General features: G+C 35.1%; 2 protein-coding genes across 2 annotated transcripts in view; one reads left to right on the plus strand and one right to left on the minus strand.

Annotated features, from left to right (window-relative positions):
* The window catches only part of HDAC9 (histone deacetylase 9), a 918,445-nt gene that overhangs the window by 68,678 nt on the left and 832,314 nt on the right, over window positions 1–17,453 (minus strand). The window contains exon 23 of the mRNA XM_054505257.2: window positions 11,759–11,892. Within this exon, the coding sequence (XP_054361232.1) occupies window positions 11,759–11,892 (134 nt within the window). The remainder of the gene's footprint in view (window positions 1–11,758; window positions 11,893–17,453) is intronic.
* On the plus strand, window positions 15,152–16,964 carry LOC135362206 (replication factor C subunit 1-like). The gene is given in 3 exon segments (XM_064575619.1): window positions 15,152–15,207; window positions 15,634–16,057; window positions 16,059–16,964. Coding segments are annotated over 3 exon segments (1,386 nt in total).

A 17,453-nucleotide genomic window follows, 5' to 3' on the forward strand; every position in this document is an offset into this window, starting at 1 on the left:
ACAGTTTCTTCTAACAGATCAAAATATACCCTAAATCTAGTGTATGATGTTGTCCTAGTCTCCTGCCTGATCACATTCTCTCTTTTTTAATTAAAAAAATTTTTTTTCATTCTATTTTCAACCAATTTATCAATTCCTTTTTAAAAATCTTTTAAATTTTCATCTTTACACTCATATTCCCTCCCTTCATCGGATTTACCCTTATTTTTGTATATATATATGTTTTTCTTTCTTTAAAATTTTGGGAGACAATTTCTCCTAACAGACCAAAATACACCAAAAATCTAGTGTGTGGCTCTGTTATATTCACCAGCCTGAACATATTCTTTCTGCCTCCCCGCCACCCCCCCCCCCCCCCCCGGTTTCAGGTGTCTTTTGATTTGTTTAGTGTGTATTTTTCTGGGGTTGTTGTTACCCTTTTAGCATTTTTTTTTTTTTTTTAAGCATTTTGTTCTCTCATTCATCTATTCTCCTCTGGACAAAATGACAAGACAGAAAAACTCATCTCAGAAAAAAGAACAAGAGACAGTACCGACTGTCACTGACCTAATCAATACAGACATTAGTGAGATTTCAGAACTAGAGTTCAGAATGACGATTATAAAGATACTAGCTGGGCTTGAAAAAAGTATAGATGATGCTAGAGAATCCCTTTCTGGAGAAATAAAAGAACTAAAATCTAACCAAGTCAAAATCAAAAAGGCTATTAATGAGGTGCAATAAAAAATGGAGGCTCTAACTGCTAGGATAAATGCGGCAGAAGACAGAAGTAGTGATACAGAAGACCAAATGATGGAGAATAAAGAAGCTGAGAAAAAGATAAACAACTACTGGATCACGAGGGAAGAATTTGAGAGATAAGTGATATCATAAAGTGAAACAACATTAGAAAATTGGGACCCCAGAAGAAGAAGAAAGAGAGGGGCAGAAGGTATATTGGAGCAAATTATAGCAGAGAACTTCCCTAATTTGGGGAAGGAAACAGGCATCAAAATCCAGGAGGCACAGAGAACCCCTCTCAAAATCAATAAAAATGGGTCAACACCCTGACATCTAATAGTAAAACTCACAAGTCTCAGAGACAAAGAGAAAATCCTGAAAGCAGCTCGGAACAAGAGGTCTGTAACCTACAATGGTAGAAACAGTAGATTGGCAACAGACCTATCCACAGAGACCTGGCAGTCCAGAAAGGACTGGCATGATATATTCACAGCACTAAATGAGAAAACTATGCAGTCAAGAATACTATATCCAGCTAGGCTGTCATTGAAAATAGAAGGAGAGATAAAAAGCTTCCAGGACAAACAAAAACTAAAAAGAATTTGCAAACACCAAACCAGCCATACAAGAAATATTGAAAGGGGTCCTCTAAGCAAAGAGAGAGCCTAAAAGTAACATAGACCAGAAAGGAACAGAGACAATATACACCTTACAGGCAATACAATGGCACTAAACTCATATCTTTCAATAGTTACCCTAAATGTAAATGGGCTAAATGCTGCTATCAAAAGACACAGGGTATCAGATTGGATAAAAAAACAAGACCCATAGATATGCTGTCTGCAAGAGACTCATTTTAGACCCAAAGATACCTCCAGATTTAAAGTGAGGGGGTGAAAAACCGTTTACCATGCTAGTGAATATCAAAAGAAAGCTGGGGTGGCAATCGTTATATCAGACAAATTAGATTTTAAACCAAAGACTATCAGAAGAGATGAGGAAGGACACTACATCATAGTTAAAGGGTCTATCCAACAAGAAGATCTAACAATTTTAAATATCTATGCCTCTAATATGGGAGCAGTCAATTATATAAGTCAGTTAATAACAAAAGCAAAGAAACACATTGACGGTAATACAATAATAGCAGGGGACTTTAACACCCCCTCACTGATATGGACAGATCAGCTAAGCAAACGATCAACAAGGAAATAAGGGCATTAAATGAGACATTGGACCAGATGGACTTCACAGATATATTCAGAACATTCCATCCCAAAGCAACAGAATACACATTTTTCTCTAGTGCCCATGGAACATTCTCCAGAATAGATCATATTCTGGTTCACAAATCTGGTCTCTACCAGAACCAAAAGATTGGGATCATTCCCTGCATATTTTCGGACCACAATGCTTTGAAACTAGAACTCAATCACAAGAGGAAAGTTGGAAAGAACTCAAATACATGGAGAGTAAAAAGCATCCTACTAAAGAAAGAATGGGTCAACCAGGAAATTAAAGAAGAATTAAAAAAATTCCTGGAAACAAATGAAAATGAAAACATAACTGTTCAAAATCTTTGGGGGGCAGCAAAGACAGTCCTAAGAGGAAAGTATACAGCAATACAACGCTTTCTCAAGAAACAAGAAAGGTCTCAAATACACAACCTAACCCTACACCTAAAGGAGCTAGAGAAAGAACAGCAAATAAAGCCTAAACTCAGCAGGAGAAGAGAAATAATAAAGATCAGAGCAGAAATCAATGAAACAGAAACCAAGAGAACAGTAGAACAGATCAACGAAACTAGCAGCTGGTTCTTTGAAAGAATTAATAAGATTGATAAAACCCTGGCCAGACTTAATAAAAATAAAAGAGAAAGGATCCAAATAAATAAAATCATGAATGAAAGAGGAGAGATCAAGGAAATGCAAACAATTATAAGGACATATTATGAGCAACTATATGCCAGCAAATTAGATAATCTGGAAGAAATGGATGCATTCCTAGATATGTATAAACTACCAAAACTGAACCAGGAAGAAATAGAAAACCTGAACAGACCCATAACCACTAAGGAAATTGAAGCAATAATCAAAAATCTCCCAACAAACAAGAGCCCAGGGCCAGATGGCTTCCCAGGGGAATTCTGCCAAACATTTAAAGAAGAATTAATACCTATTCTTCTGAAGCTGTTTCAAAGAATAGAAATGGAAGGAAAACATCCAAACTCATTTTATGAGGCCACCATTACCTTGATCCCCAAATCAAAGACCCCATCAAAAAGGAGAGCTACAGAACAATATCCCTGATGAACATGGATGCAAAAATTCTCACCAAAATACTACCCAATAGGATCCAATAGTACATTAAAAGGATTATTCACGACCAAGTAAGATTTATTCCTGGGCTGCAAGTTTGGTTCAACATCCACAAATGTAACAATGTGATACACTACATTAATAAAAGAAAGAACAAGAACCATATGATCCTCTCAATAGATGCAGAAAAAACATTTGACAAGGTACAGCACCCTTTCTTGATTAAAACTCTTCACAGTGTAGGGATAGAGGGTACATACCTCAATTCATAAAAGCCATCTATGAAAAACCCACAGAGAATATCATACTCCATGTGAAAAAGCTGAGAGCCTTTCCCTAAGATCAGGAACATGACAAGGATGCCCACTCTTGCTTGTATCTTGTATGGAACCAGAAAAGACCCCGTATAGCCAAAGGAATGTTGAAAAAGCAAAGCAAAGCTGGTGGCATCACAATTCTGGACTTCAAGCTCTATTACAAAGCTGTCATCATCAAGACAGTATGGTACTGGCACAAAAACAGACACATAGATCAATGGAACAGAATAGAGAGCCCAGAAATGGACCCTCAACTCTATGGTCAACTGATCTTTGACAAAGCAGGAAAGAATGTCCAACGGAAAAAAGACAGTCTCTTCAACAAATGGTGTTGGGGAAATTGGACAGCCACATGCAGAAGAATGAAACTGGACCATTTCCTTACACCACACACAAAAATAGACTTCAAATGGTTGAAAGACCTAAAGGTGAGACAGGAGTCCATCACAGTCCTAAAGGAGAACACAGGCAGCAACCTCTTCGACCTCAGCCGCAGGAACTTCTTCCTAGAAACATCGCCAAAGGCAAGGGAAACAAGGGCAAAAATGAACTACTGGGACTTCATCAAGATAAAAAGCTTTTGCACAGCAAAGGAAACAGTCAACAAAACCAAAAGACAACTGACAGAATGGGAGAAGATATTTGCAAATGACATACCAGATAAAGGGCTAGTATCCAAAATCTATAAAGAACTTAACAAACTCAACACCCCAAGAACAAATAATCCAATCAAGAAATGGGCAGAAGACATGAACAGACATTTCTGTAAAGAAGACATCCAAATGGATGGGCGCCTGGGTGGCTCAGTCAGTTAGGCGTCTGCCTTTGGCTCAGGTCATGATCCCAGAGTCCTGGGATCGAGTCCCACATTGGGTTCCCTGCTCGGCCGGGAGCCTGCTTCTCCCTCTCCCTCTGCCCCCACCCCCACTTGTGATCTCTCTCTCTGTGTCAAATAAATAAATAAATCTTAAAAAAAAAAAAAAAAAGAAGAAGAAGAAGACATCCAAATGGCCTTACAGACCATGGAAAAGTGCTCAACATCACTCAGCATCAGGGAAATCCAAATCAAAACCTCAATGAGATACCACCTCACACCAGTCAGAATGGCTAAAATTAACAAGTCAGGAAATGACATGTTGGCGGGGATGCAGAGAAAGGGGAACCCTCCTACACTGTTGGTGGGAATGCAAGCTGGTGCAGCCACTCTGGAAAACAGGATGGAGGTTCCTCAAAAAGTTGAAAATAGACCTACCCTATGACCCAGCAATTGCACTACTGGGTATTTACCCCAAAGATACAAATGTAGTGATCCTAAGGGGCACATGTACCCCAATGTTTATAGCAGCAATGTCCACAATAGCCAAACTATGGAAAGAGCCTAGATGTCCATCAACAGATGAATGAATAAAGAAGATGTGGTATATTATGCAGTCATCAAAAAATGAAATCTTGCCATTTGCAATGATGTGGCTGGAACTAGAAGGTATTATGCTAAGTGAAAGAAGTCAATCAGAGAAATCATATAATCTCACTGATATGAGGAATTTGAGGGAAAAAAAAACAGAGGATCATAGGGGAAGGGAGGGAAAAATGAAACAAGATGAAACCAGAGAGGGAGACAAACAATAAGAGACTCTTAATCTCAGGAAACAAACTGAGGGTTTCTGGAGTGGAGGGTGGTAGAAGGGTTTGGGTGGCTGTGTGATGAATACTGGGGAGGGTATGTACTATGGTCAGTGCTGTGAAGTGTGTAAGACTGATGAATCACAGACCTGTACTCCTGAAACAAATAATACATTATATGTTAATAAAAAAATATGCATGACAGATTTAAAAAATGATTTTGTATATGTTTATTTTGTAAGTGGTCATATTGCAAGTTCATGAAAAAAAGGTGAAACATATAACACAGCCTTAACACTTGTATACATTCAGTATAAAAAATAAAGCGTCACACTGGAAAACCATATGGAATTTCCTCCAAGAAGTTAAAAAGAGCTACCCTATGACCCAGCAATTACACTACTATGTATTTATCCAAAGCATACAAAAACAGTGATTCGAAGGGGCACATGTACCCCAATGTCCACAATAGCCAAAATATGGAAAGATCCCAGATGTCCATCGACAGATGAATGGATAAAGAAGATCTGGTGTTTGTGCATGTGTGTGTATATATATATATACACACACACATTTTTAATTATATATACATTCTATATATATAATGGAAGATTACTCAGCCATCAAAAAGAATGAATTCTTGCCATTTGCATGGATGTGGATGGGACTAGAGTGTATTATGTTAAGCGAAATAAGACAGTAAGTGAAAGACAAATACCATATGATTTTGCTCATATGTGGACTTTAAGAAATAAAACATATAAACATAGGGGATTGAAAGGAAAAATAAAATAAGATAAAAACAGAGAGGGAGGCAAACCATAAGAGACTCTTAACTATAGGAAACAAACACAGTTGCTGGAGGGGAGATGGGTGGTGGGGATGGGGTGATTGGGTGATGGTGTGATGGGCATTAAGGAGAGTATCTGATATAAGGAACACTGGGTGTTATATGCAACTGATGAATCACTAAATTCTAGCCCTGAAAATAATAACACACTAGATGTTAACTAAGTTGAATTAAAAAAAAAAAATCTGTGAAGATGTCACTGAGGTCAGGAAAGCAATGCAGGAACAAAGTGAAAATTTCAACAAAGAGATTGAGAATATTAAAAGGTACCAAACAAAAATCACAGAATTGAAGAATACTATAACTGAACTGAAAAATTCAATAGAAGAGTTCAAGAGGAGACTAGATTAAATGAAAGAAAAGATCAGTGAATTCAAAGACAAGGCAGTGAAACTCATCCAGTCAAAATAGCAAAAAGAGAAAAAAGAATGAAAACAGTAAAGATAGCTTAAAGGACTTATGGGACACTGAAGCAAATCAAAGGAATTATAGGAATTCCAGAAGGGGAAGCAAAGGACCAGAAAGCTTATTTGAAGAAATAGTGGTTAAAAACTATCCTTACCTGGGGAGAGAAACACATCCAAATATAGAAATCCCAAAGAGTACCATATTAGATGGATCTAAAGAGACCCACACCAAGGCACATTAAATTTTTAAAAGTTAAAGACAAAGAGAGAATCTTAAAAACACCAAGAGAAAAGCAACTTTTCACAGATAGGGGAATCTCTTTAAGACTTTGAGCAGATTTCTCAGCAGAAACCTTAAAGACCAGAAAGGAGTGGCATGATATATTCAAAGTGCAGTAAGAAAAAAACTGCTGATCAAGAATACTCTACCCAAAAAAGCACTCATTAAGAACTGAAGGACAGATACAATTTTGCAGACAAACAAAAGCTGAAGTATTCATCATCATTAGATTGCCCTTATGAGAACTGTTAAAGGGAGTTTCTCAAGTTGAAATGAAAGAATACTAACTAGTAACGTAAAAATCTATGAAAGTATAACATTCACTGATAAAGGTAAACATGTAATTAAATTCAGAATACCCTAATATTGTAATGATAGTGGGAAATCACTTATAACTCTAATGTAGAGGTTAAAAGACAAAGGTGTTAAAAATAGCTATAACTACAATAATTTGTTAATGAATACACAATATAAAAAGGTATAAATTGTGATCAGAAATTAGAAACATAAATTGTGGGAAGGGAGTGTAAAAAGGTAGTTTCTATATACATTAGAGTTAGGATGTTATCTGCCTAAAATACACTATTATAAGATTTTTGCAAGCCTCGTGGTACCCACAAAGCAAAAACCTATAGAAGTATGCAAAAGACAGAGAAATCAAAACATAACACTATGGGAAATCATCAATGCACAAAAAAAGAGAGCAGGAGAGGAAGAAAGGAACTATAAAACTGCCAGAAAACAGGATAGCAATAGTAAGCTTGTACATATCAATTCATACTTCAAATTTAATAGACTAAAATCTCTAATCAAAAAACATAGAGTGGTTGAATGAATACAAAAATAAGACCTAATTATATGCTGCCTACAAGAGAATAACTTCAGATTTAAGTATACACAGACTGAAAATGAAGGGATGGAGAAGATGTTCCATGCCAATGGAAACCAGAAGAAAGCAGGGGTAGGTATGTTTATATCAGAAAAAATAGACTGTAACTTAAAAACTGTAATAAGAGACAAAGAAGGTCAGTATATGATGACAAAGGGGTCAATTCATCAAGAGTATATAACACTTGTAAATATGCACCCAACATAGGAGCAGCTAAATTTATAAAGCAGGTATTAACAGATTTGAAGAAAGAAATACACATAAATACAATATTAGGGGACTTTAATACCCCACTTTCAATAATGGATAGATCAGTCAGACAGAAAATCAATAAAGATTGGACTTAAACTATGCTTTAGACCATATGGACCTAAACATTCTATCCAACAGCAGCAAAAAATACATTCTTCTCAAGCACAAATGGAACATTCTCCCAGAAAAATCATATATTAGGCCATAAAACCAGTCTCAGCAAATTTTAAAAGACTGAAATCGTTCCAAGTAACTTTTCTGACTACAATGGCATAAAACTAGAAATAAATGACAAAAAGAAAACTGGAATACTCATAAATATGTGGTAATTTAACAACACGCTCCTGAACAACCAATGGGTCAAAGAAATGAAAAGAGAAATTAAAAAATCTTGAGACAAATGAAAATGGAAATACAACATACTAAAACTTATGGGATGCAGCAAACAATAGAAAAAAATCAATGCAACTAAGAGCTGGTTTTAGGAAGATATACAAAACTGATAAACCTTTAAACTAGACTAAGAAAAAAAGAAAAAAGACTCAATTAATAAAATCAGATTTGAAAGAGGAGACTTGACAGCTTATGACAGAGAAATCCAAAGGATCATAAGAAACTACTATGAACAATTATACATCAATAAATTGGATAATGTAGAAGAAACGTATAAATTCCTAGAAACATAAAACCTATCAAGACGGAATTCTGAAAAAATAGAAAATATGAACAGACCAATAACTAGTAGGGAGATTGAATCAGTAATCAAAAAGCTCCCAAAAAAAGTCCAGAATCAGATGGCTTCACTGGTGAATTCTACCAAATATCGAAGTGCTAATACCCGTCCTTCTCAAACTCATCCAAAAAACTGAATAGGAGGGAACATGTCTGAACTCACTTTAGGAGGCCAGTATTTCCCTGATACCAAAGCCAGTGAAGGACAGTACAGGGAAAGAAACTGCAGGCCAATATCCCTGATGAACATAGATGCAAAAACTCTCAACAATATATTAGCAAACTGAATTCAACATTACATTAAAAGGACCATACACCATGATCAAGTGGGATTTACTCCAGGGATGCAAGAATGGTTCAACATACACGAATCAACCAATGTGATACAATACATTAACAAAATGAAGGATAAAAATCATATGATCATCTCAGTAGGTGCAGACAAAACATCTGACAAAATTCAACATCCTTCATGATTAAAAAATCTCAAAAAATTCAGTATAAAAGGAACATACTTCGATATAGTAAATACCATATATAACAAGCCCAGAGCTAACACCATATCTAAGATCAAGAACAAGACAAAGATGCCTGCTTTTGCTACCTTTATTCAACATAGTATTGTAAGTATGATCTAGAGCAATTAAGAAATGAAAAGAAATAAAAGGCATCCAAATTGGAAAGGAAAAAGTAAAACTGTCTCTAACTGCAGATGACATGATATATATGGAAAACCCTAAAGACTCTACCACAAAACTATTAGAATTAATAAACAAATTCAGTAAAGTTGCAGAAGGCAAAATCAACATAAAAAATCAGTTTTTATATATGAACAATGAACTATCTGAAGAAGAAATAAAATAATCCCATTTACAATGGTATCATAAAAAAATAAAATACTTAGAGATAAATGTGTCCAAGGAAGTGAAAGGTCTATACACTAAAAACTGCAAGATATTGATGAAAGAAATTGAAGAAGACACAAATAAATGGAAAGATATACCATGTTCATGGATGAGAGGAGTTAATATTATTAAAATGTTCATATTACCCAAAGCAACCTATAGATTCAATTCAATTCCTATCAAAAGGCATTTTTTACAAAAATAGAAAAAAAATTCTAAAACTCATATGAAACCACAAAGACCTCAAGCAGATGAAGGGATCTTGAGAAAGAACAATAATGCTAGAGTCATTACACTTCTTGATTTCAAATATAGTACAAGTAGTCAATGCACTATGGTATTGGCATAACAGACACACAGATTAATGGAACAGAAGAAAGGGCCCAAAATAAACTCATGCACATTGGTAAATTAATTTCCAACAAAGGATTCAGGAATATACAATGGGGAAAGAATAGTCTCTTCAATAAATGGTGTTGGTAAAACTGAAAAGCTATACACAAAAGAATAAAACTGGACTCCTATATTACATCATACACAAAAATCAATTTAAAATTGATTAAAAACTTAAACATAAGATTTGAAACCATAAAACTCTTAGAAGAAAACATAGGGGATAATCTCCTTGACATTAGCCTTGGCAATGTTTTTTTTGGATCTGACACCAAAAGTAAAGGCAACAAAAGCAAGCAAACAAACAAAGTGGGACTACATCAAGCTTAAAAACTTCTGCACAGCAAAGGTGAGTAAAATGAAAAGGTAACCTATGGAATGGGAGAAAATATCTGCAAACCATATATCCAATAAGAGGTTAATATCTAAAATATAAAGAACTCATACAATTCAATAGCAAAAAACCAAAAAGGCAAAACCCCAAATAAACCAATTAAAAATGAGCAAAAGGCCCAATTAGATGTTTTTTCAAAGAAGACATATAAATGGCCAACATGTACATGGAAAGATGATCAATATAAGTAATCACCAGGAAAATGCAAATCAAAACCATAATGAGATATTACCTCATGTATTATCAAAAAGAAAAGAGATAAATGCTGGTAAGGATGTGGAGAACAGGGAAACTTTGAGCAATGTTGTTGGAAAGGTAAGATGTACAGCCACTATGGAAAACAGTAGGAGATTCCTCAAGAAACTAAAACCACTTGTTTTATGATGTATGATCCAGCAATCTTTTTTTTTTTTTAAGATTTTATTTATTTATTTGAGAGAGCGAGAATGAGAGAGAGTACATGAGAGGGGGGAGGGTCAGAGGGAGAAGCAGGCTCCTCGCTGAGCAGGGAGCCCGATGCGGGACTCGATCCCGGGACTCCAGGATCATGACCTGAGCCAAAGGCAGTCACTCAACCAACTGAGCCACCCAGGCGCCCTGATCCAGCAATCTTACTTCTGGGTATATAATCTGGGAAACAAAATCACTACCTTGAACAGATATCTGTACTCCAATGTTTACTGCAGAATTATTTACAATAGTCAAGGTACAGAAACAAACTAAATGTCCACCAACAGGTAAATGGATAAAGAAAATGTGGTGTATATATGTGTTTATATATACATACAATAGAATATTATTCAATCTTTTAAAAAGAAGAAAATCTTGTCATTTTTGATAACATGGATAAACATGGAGGGCATTACGTTAAGTGAAATAAGCCAGACAGAGAAAAATATATTGCATGGTATCACTTATTGACCACTCCCCTGCTGAAAAAAGTAGTTGAACTTGTAGAGACAGAGTAGAATAGTGGTTGTCAGGGGCTGGAGGGGTGGGAGTAATAAGGAGAGGTTGATAAAAGGTTTTAAACTTTCAGTTACAAGCTGAACAAGGTTTGAGGATCTAATGTATAACATGATGCCTATAGTTATAATTAAAATTTGCTAAGAAAGTAGAATTTAAGTGTTTTCACCAAACAAATAAACAAATGAACAAATGAACAAAAAGTATGTGAGGTGATGAATGTGTTAATTTCATGGAAGGAATCATTTCACAATGTATAATATATCAAATCATCACATTGTACACTTTAAATGTATTACAATTTTGTCAACTGTATTTCAATAAAGATAAAAAAAAATTTTTTTAATTTTATTTTCCCCCTTGTGCTAACACAGTCCTATGGAAAATCTCAAGAGAAATTTTGAGTAATCTGTTTTTCAGTGTTTCATTGCTTATTAGTTGGGTCAATATACAAAGCATTTCTCCTCCCAAGAGTTATTTACTGAGCTCACAGATAACCTGATTGAGGGAAGTGCTATGTGGATTAACTGGACAACAGTTATACCATATAAGAGGAGTACATGTAAACTTCTCCTAAAAGCTTACCTTCTTTCTTAAAATTAGAAGAGCAACATTGTGCTTTCTGATTACATGGGATTAAAAAAAATTAAATATATGCATGCATACATTCCTAGTCCTTTAGCCCTACTCTTGTGTACTTTTAATTTTTTACCTCATTTCCTAGGAGGGCATTTACGCAGGCTTCTGATGCATCACAGATGGCTGTGAGATCATGTCCTCCTTCTAGAGCCAACACCACGTGTCCATCAGCCAATGTCATCAACTGCTTCGTCAAATGACCAAAGCCTATCATAACACAAACAGAACATTTCAAAGTATTAATCAGAAGAGAATATTACTAGAATTTAATATTGATTGAGCTTTTATTATGTGTGTGTCCTTTCTCAGTGCCTTCCATGAGCTAATTCATTTAATACTTACAAAAACTTAATAAATTAGGTGCCATTACTATCTATATTTTACAAATGTGGGAACCAAAATCCAAGATCCCACAGCTAAGAAGTATCACAACAAAAATTTATACCAAACAATATGGCTCCTCCCCAGTGCACAGTAGTGGCTTTCACAACACATTCTATATGTACCTGGATGAAAACTTGATAGCATTTGACAAGTGTTAATAAGGTCAATAATCTCCTTTGCTTGATTTTTGTTTCTTATCTCCATCATTTGTCTTATTATAAAAGGAAGTTTTTCGGTTTTTTTTATGTATCACCTCAAATTACTTAACTATCACATTAGGTTTTTATAGACATCACATTAGATTTTTATAGACATAATTTTGATTATGAAATAGTTAATATAAAAAATAAATAACATCTATATATATTATAAAGTATAATGATATGAGAAACATCTGTTCACTCACTTTCCAATTTAAGGAAAATAATGTTAGCAATACTTTTGAAGCCCCTTGTGTACTTCTGTTAACATCCCTCCTCCTCTCTGTGGGAAATTAGGATCTTTGTGTTGATAATTCCTTTGCATTTTTTTTTTAACTTTATAAAAATGTTTTTTTATTTTCACAACTTGCTCTTTTCATTCAATATCTTGTTAGCTCATCTCTGTTGATAAATGTAGCTATAGTTATTTGTTGTGTAGTAGGCCATAGTATGAGTATAAAAGAATTTATTTACCCAATCTCCTGATGACAGATTTTTGCATTTTTTGTTATTACAAAACCCCAATGTTTTGTTATTACAAACAATGCCCACAGAACATTTTTATAACACTCTTGTGGTTCACATGTGCAACAATGGACTAAAATCATTGTGACTTAAAATCTGCTAAATAATACTAGATTATTTGTAACAGGCTATAATAATCAACCTCACTCTGAGAAGCAGTGTATATAAGAATTCCAGTTTAGTCACATCCTTGCCAACGTTTGGTATAATTTGTCAAGTGAGTGAATAATGGCATCTTATTGTGCTTTCATTCAGTTTTAGGACGGACCTTACTATTTCTACTTTGAATTAAAGTTTTTATTATAAATAGATAAATTTGTTTATACCAAAATGAGATGTTTTTTCTCCTATAATTTCATAGTTGTTGTGAGTCACATTAATTAGTATTTCTAATATTAAGTCATCATTAAATTTAAGGAGTAAAATAAGCTTGGTTGTGATGTAATTATCTATTTTGTACACAGCTGGAAGTGTTTTACTATGGTTTGTTTAGGATTTTTTCACCTATGTTCATGAATGGGGTTAATCTATAATTTTTCAGTCCTATATTGGCCATGTTGAATTTTGATGTGGTCAGGATCACCTTTTTCCATTATCTGATTCTAGAAAGTTGTGTAGAAATCTCCTGGAAAGCCATTTGAGTTTTGTGGTTTTTAAGGAAGATTTTTAACTACTGATAGAATTTCTTTAACAACTATAGGACTACTCATGCTTTCTATATCTTCGTAAGTTATATTTTTCTAGAAATTTACTTAAGTGTTCAAATTTGTTGAAATAAAGTTGTTTATTTATTATCTTATTTTGGAATTCCAATTAAATGTATGTGGTCATTGTCATTATATTCTCAATGTCTCTTAAGCTTTGTTTCATATTTTTTATGTCTCTTTCTGTCCTGAATTATATATATTTTTATTTCAGATCTACCTTCCAGTCTTTCTTTCTCCACATGTGTCTAATCTACTGTTTAACATTTCTATTGGTATCTTCATTTCAGTGATTATACTGTTCAATTACAGGTGTTCTATTCAGTTGGATTTCATAACTTCTTGTTTTTATAGCTTCTTATTCTTTGCTCATCATTCTATTTCTTCCTTTATTTCTTTACCCATAATTATTTTATATTCTGTATCTGTTATTTGAAGTCTTTATGGCCTAGTATTACTATATGTTGTTTCTGCTGATTCATCCTCATGATGTCTTAATTCTCCTGTTTTTTAATTTTTTTTTGAGCTCATATACATTGGAACTTCCTATGTAAGAAGTTTTTGGAGCCTGAACCTGGGTTGAGTGTGATTTTGTTTGCCTCTACTGGATGGCTGGGATACTATCACCTAGGATAAATTTTAAATTTTTAGATTGCAGGGACTTTTTTTTTTTTTAATGCACAGTTACTGTAAATGTGGACCCAAAACCTGATTACAAATTCTCATGTAAAAAATGTTTTTTTCCCCTTTTTATTTTCATTGCTTTTGAAATTCCCTCTATTCATAGCCTTAGCTAAGATATATTTGTTTTTTTTATTCAGCAGTATTTCCTCTTCCATTCACCCTTTTTCTTAGAATTGCCCTTTCTTATTCCTTTCTTTATGCTGGTCTCCAACAAAACTTCTCCCTTCATAGACCCAAGTCTTTGACTCCCTTTTCCAGTATGCAGTAATCTTTTAATAATGTTCAAGCTCTATCCAGCTGGAGACTTTGGGATAGCCCAGGGTAGCCAACAGCTACAGGATTTGCTCACCTTCCTTCATCTTTTTGGAAGGCATTCAAAAATTTTAAAAAGTAGTTTTGCTATTTTCACGTGGAAGTGTTTCAGGATGTATAGACTCTCAGACTGCTAAATGTAAATGTCTCTCATTCAACATTTAAAAAAAAATAACACTGCATCCAACTTGCCCAATTTCAAGGACAATGACAAAAAAGAAATAAGATGAATGAAAGTAAGTAAAACCATGTGTTCAATATGGTATTTCATTTTTTTGTTTTGTTTTGTTTTGTATTGTGATTTATTTACAAAATTTCACCACATAATAGTAATCACTTTTAAAAAAAAAATCAGTATCAGTCCTAATAAAGGCTATTAGGATAAATTCTTAAGCCTACAAAAATTGCCTTAGTACCAATGTTCCCAGTCATATTATTGTTACCTAAAATCTGACTCCAAAGCCCACATGTAGTTTCTGATTATACACAGTCAATTTGAAGTACAATCTAATTAGACTGACAGGGGACAGTGGAGGACCCAAGCACTTTTATCAACTTCTATAAGAGGTGTATGTTAGCCTACTGGTTACATCCCTCTAGCTGTACCCCACCATTTATTTATAATGGGACTACTGAGTTGCCCCATTATGCTAAAATATGATCACTTTGGAAAAACCAAGGCATTATCTAGACAACCTAGACTCTTCAATGGGGTAAGTAAAAAGTGGCTATCAGTAGTCAAAAATAGTTTCATTTCTTTGAAGTTTTTCCTTTTCTGGACTCCTTGTCTTTTTCTTATTTTGAAGGCTTTGAAGATTTTGTCTTTTTCTTTTTCTTTTTTTTTTTTTTTTAAAGATTTTATTTATTTATTTGACACACAGAGAGAAAGCACAAGTAGGCAGAGAGGCAGGCAGAGAGAGAGGCAGAAGCAGGCTCTCCACCGAGCAGGGAGCCCGATGCGGGACTCGATCCCGGGACTCCAGGATCATGACCTGAGCCGAAGGCAGTCACTTAACCAACTGAGCCACCCAGGCGCCCCGATTTTGTCTTTTTCTTGATCAGTGCATCAGTTTCCATAGACTCTTGGTCTTTCTCATCAGATTGAGAATCATCTTCATTTAACTCTTCACTGTATTCAGAATCCAGTCTCTGGTTTGTCAGGAACTGGGATATAGCTACATGGAACTGAATGCAAGTGACATTCGGAGTAAAAACAGTTTGAAGGAGATTGTTGCTGAATCACTGAATAATACCAGCATCACAGGCTTTTATTCAACTTCTCAACACAGGTCAGGTAGAGCAGCCCATTCAGTAAGCACGAAACATGCTCTAATCATGGATGAAGTAGATGGCATGGTAGGCAATGAGGACAGGGGAGGAATTGAGGAATTAACTGGTTTGATAAAACATAAAAAAATTCCCATTATTTGTATATGCAATGATAGAAATCATCCCAAGATTCACTCTTTGGTTCATTATTGTTTTGATCTTAGTTTTCAAAGACCTCGAGTTGAACAGATTAAGGGTGCTATGATGTCTATTGCACTTAAAGAGGGTTTGAAGAGCCCCGCCTCCAGCTATGAATGAAATAATTTGGGGAGCTAATCAAGATATCAGACAGGTTTTACACAATGTGAGGATGTGGTGTCCACGAAGTAAGGCACTAACCTATGACCAGGCCAAGGCTGATTCTCACAGAATCAAAAAGGATATGAGACTGGGCCCATTTGATGTTGCCCGGAAAGTGTTTGCAGCTGGAGAGGAGACCACTCATATGTCACTTGTGGACAAGTCAGATCTCTTTTTTCATGATTATTCAATAGCACCCCTATTTGTCCAGGAGAACGACATACATGTGAAGCCTGTAACTGCAGGGGGTGACATGAAAAAGCACCTGATGCTTTTAAGCAGAGCAGCAGATGGCCTATGTGATGGTGATCTAGTGGACCATCAGATCCAGAGTAAGCAAAACTGGAGTCTTCTGCCTACACAGGCCATTTATGCCAGTGTTCTTCCTGGAGAGTTAATGAGGGGGTACATGACCCAGTTTCTTACCTTCCCAAGCTGGTTGGGGAAGCACTCATCTATTAGCAAACATTATCATATTGTACAGGACCTAGCACTTCACATGAGTCTCAGAACTGATTCCAGCAAAAGGACTGTAAATGTGGATTATCTGTCACATATAAGGGATGCAGTTGTACAGCCCTTGACCTCATAAGGGGTAGAAGGAGTGCAGGATGTTATTGCTCTTATGGAATCCTACTACTTGATGAAAGAAGACTTTGAGAATATCATGGAAATTAGCAGCTGGGGAGGCAAACCTAGTCCCTTCTCCAAGCTGGATCCCAAGGTGAAAGCAGCCTTCACAAGAACTTATAGTAACACTGGGTGTAATATACAAACAATGAATCATGGAACACTACATCAAAAACTAATGATGTGTTGTATGGTGACTAACATACCATAATAAAAAAATAAATAAAACAAAAAAAACAAAAAACAAAATAAGAACTTACAATAAGGAAGTCTACCTTACTCCATATTTACTTCAAGCAATAAAGACACCCAGACATAGCACAGGCACAGCACTGGCATTTCATTTTTTTAAATTGCTTTAAGAACTTGCAAGGAATAAACATTTAATTTTTAAATCAATTATATTTTTAATAATTAATAGACTTTAAAGAGCAGTTTGGGTTTAAAGAAAAACTGAGCAGAAAGTACAGAGTTCCCATATACCTCACTGTCTTTTCCTCTATTACTAACATCGTGCATTACTGTGGTACATTTGCTACAACTGATGAGCCAGTATTGATATATTGTTGTTAACAAAAGCCAATGGTTAGGATTTACTCTTTGTATTGTATGGTTCTGTGGGTTTTGACAAATGCATAATGTCCGGTATCTACCATTATATTATCCTATAGTATGGTTTCACTGTCCTTTATAAAAATCC

The sequence above is a fragment of the Mirounga angustirostris genome, unplaced genomic scaffold (assembly GCF_029215605.1).
Source record: "Mirounga angustirostris isolate CCGP_5_RB_7025 unplaced genomic scaffold, mMirAng1.0.hap1 SCAF_12, whole genome shotgun sequence".
Lineage (NCBI taxonomy): Eukaryota > Metazoa > Chordata > Mammalia > Carnivora > Phocidae > Mirounga > Mirounga angustirostris.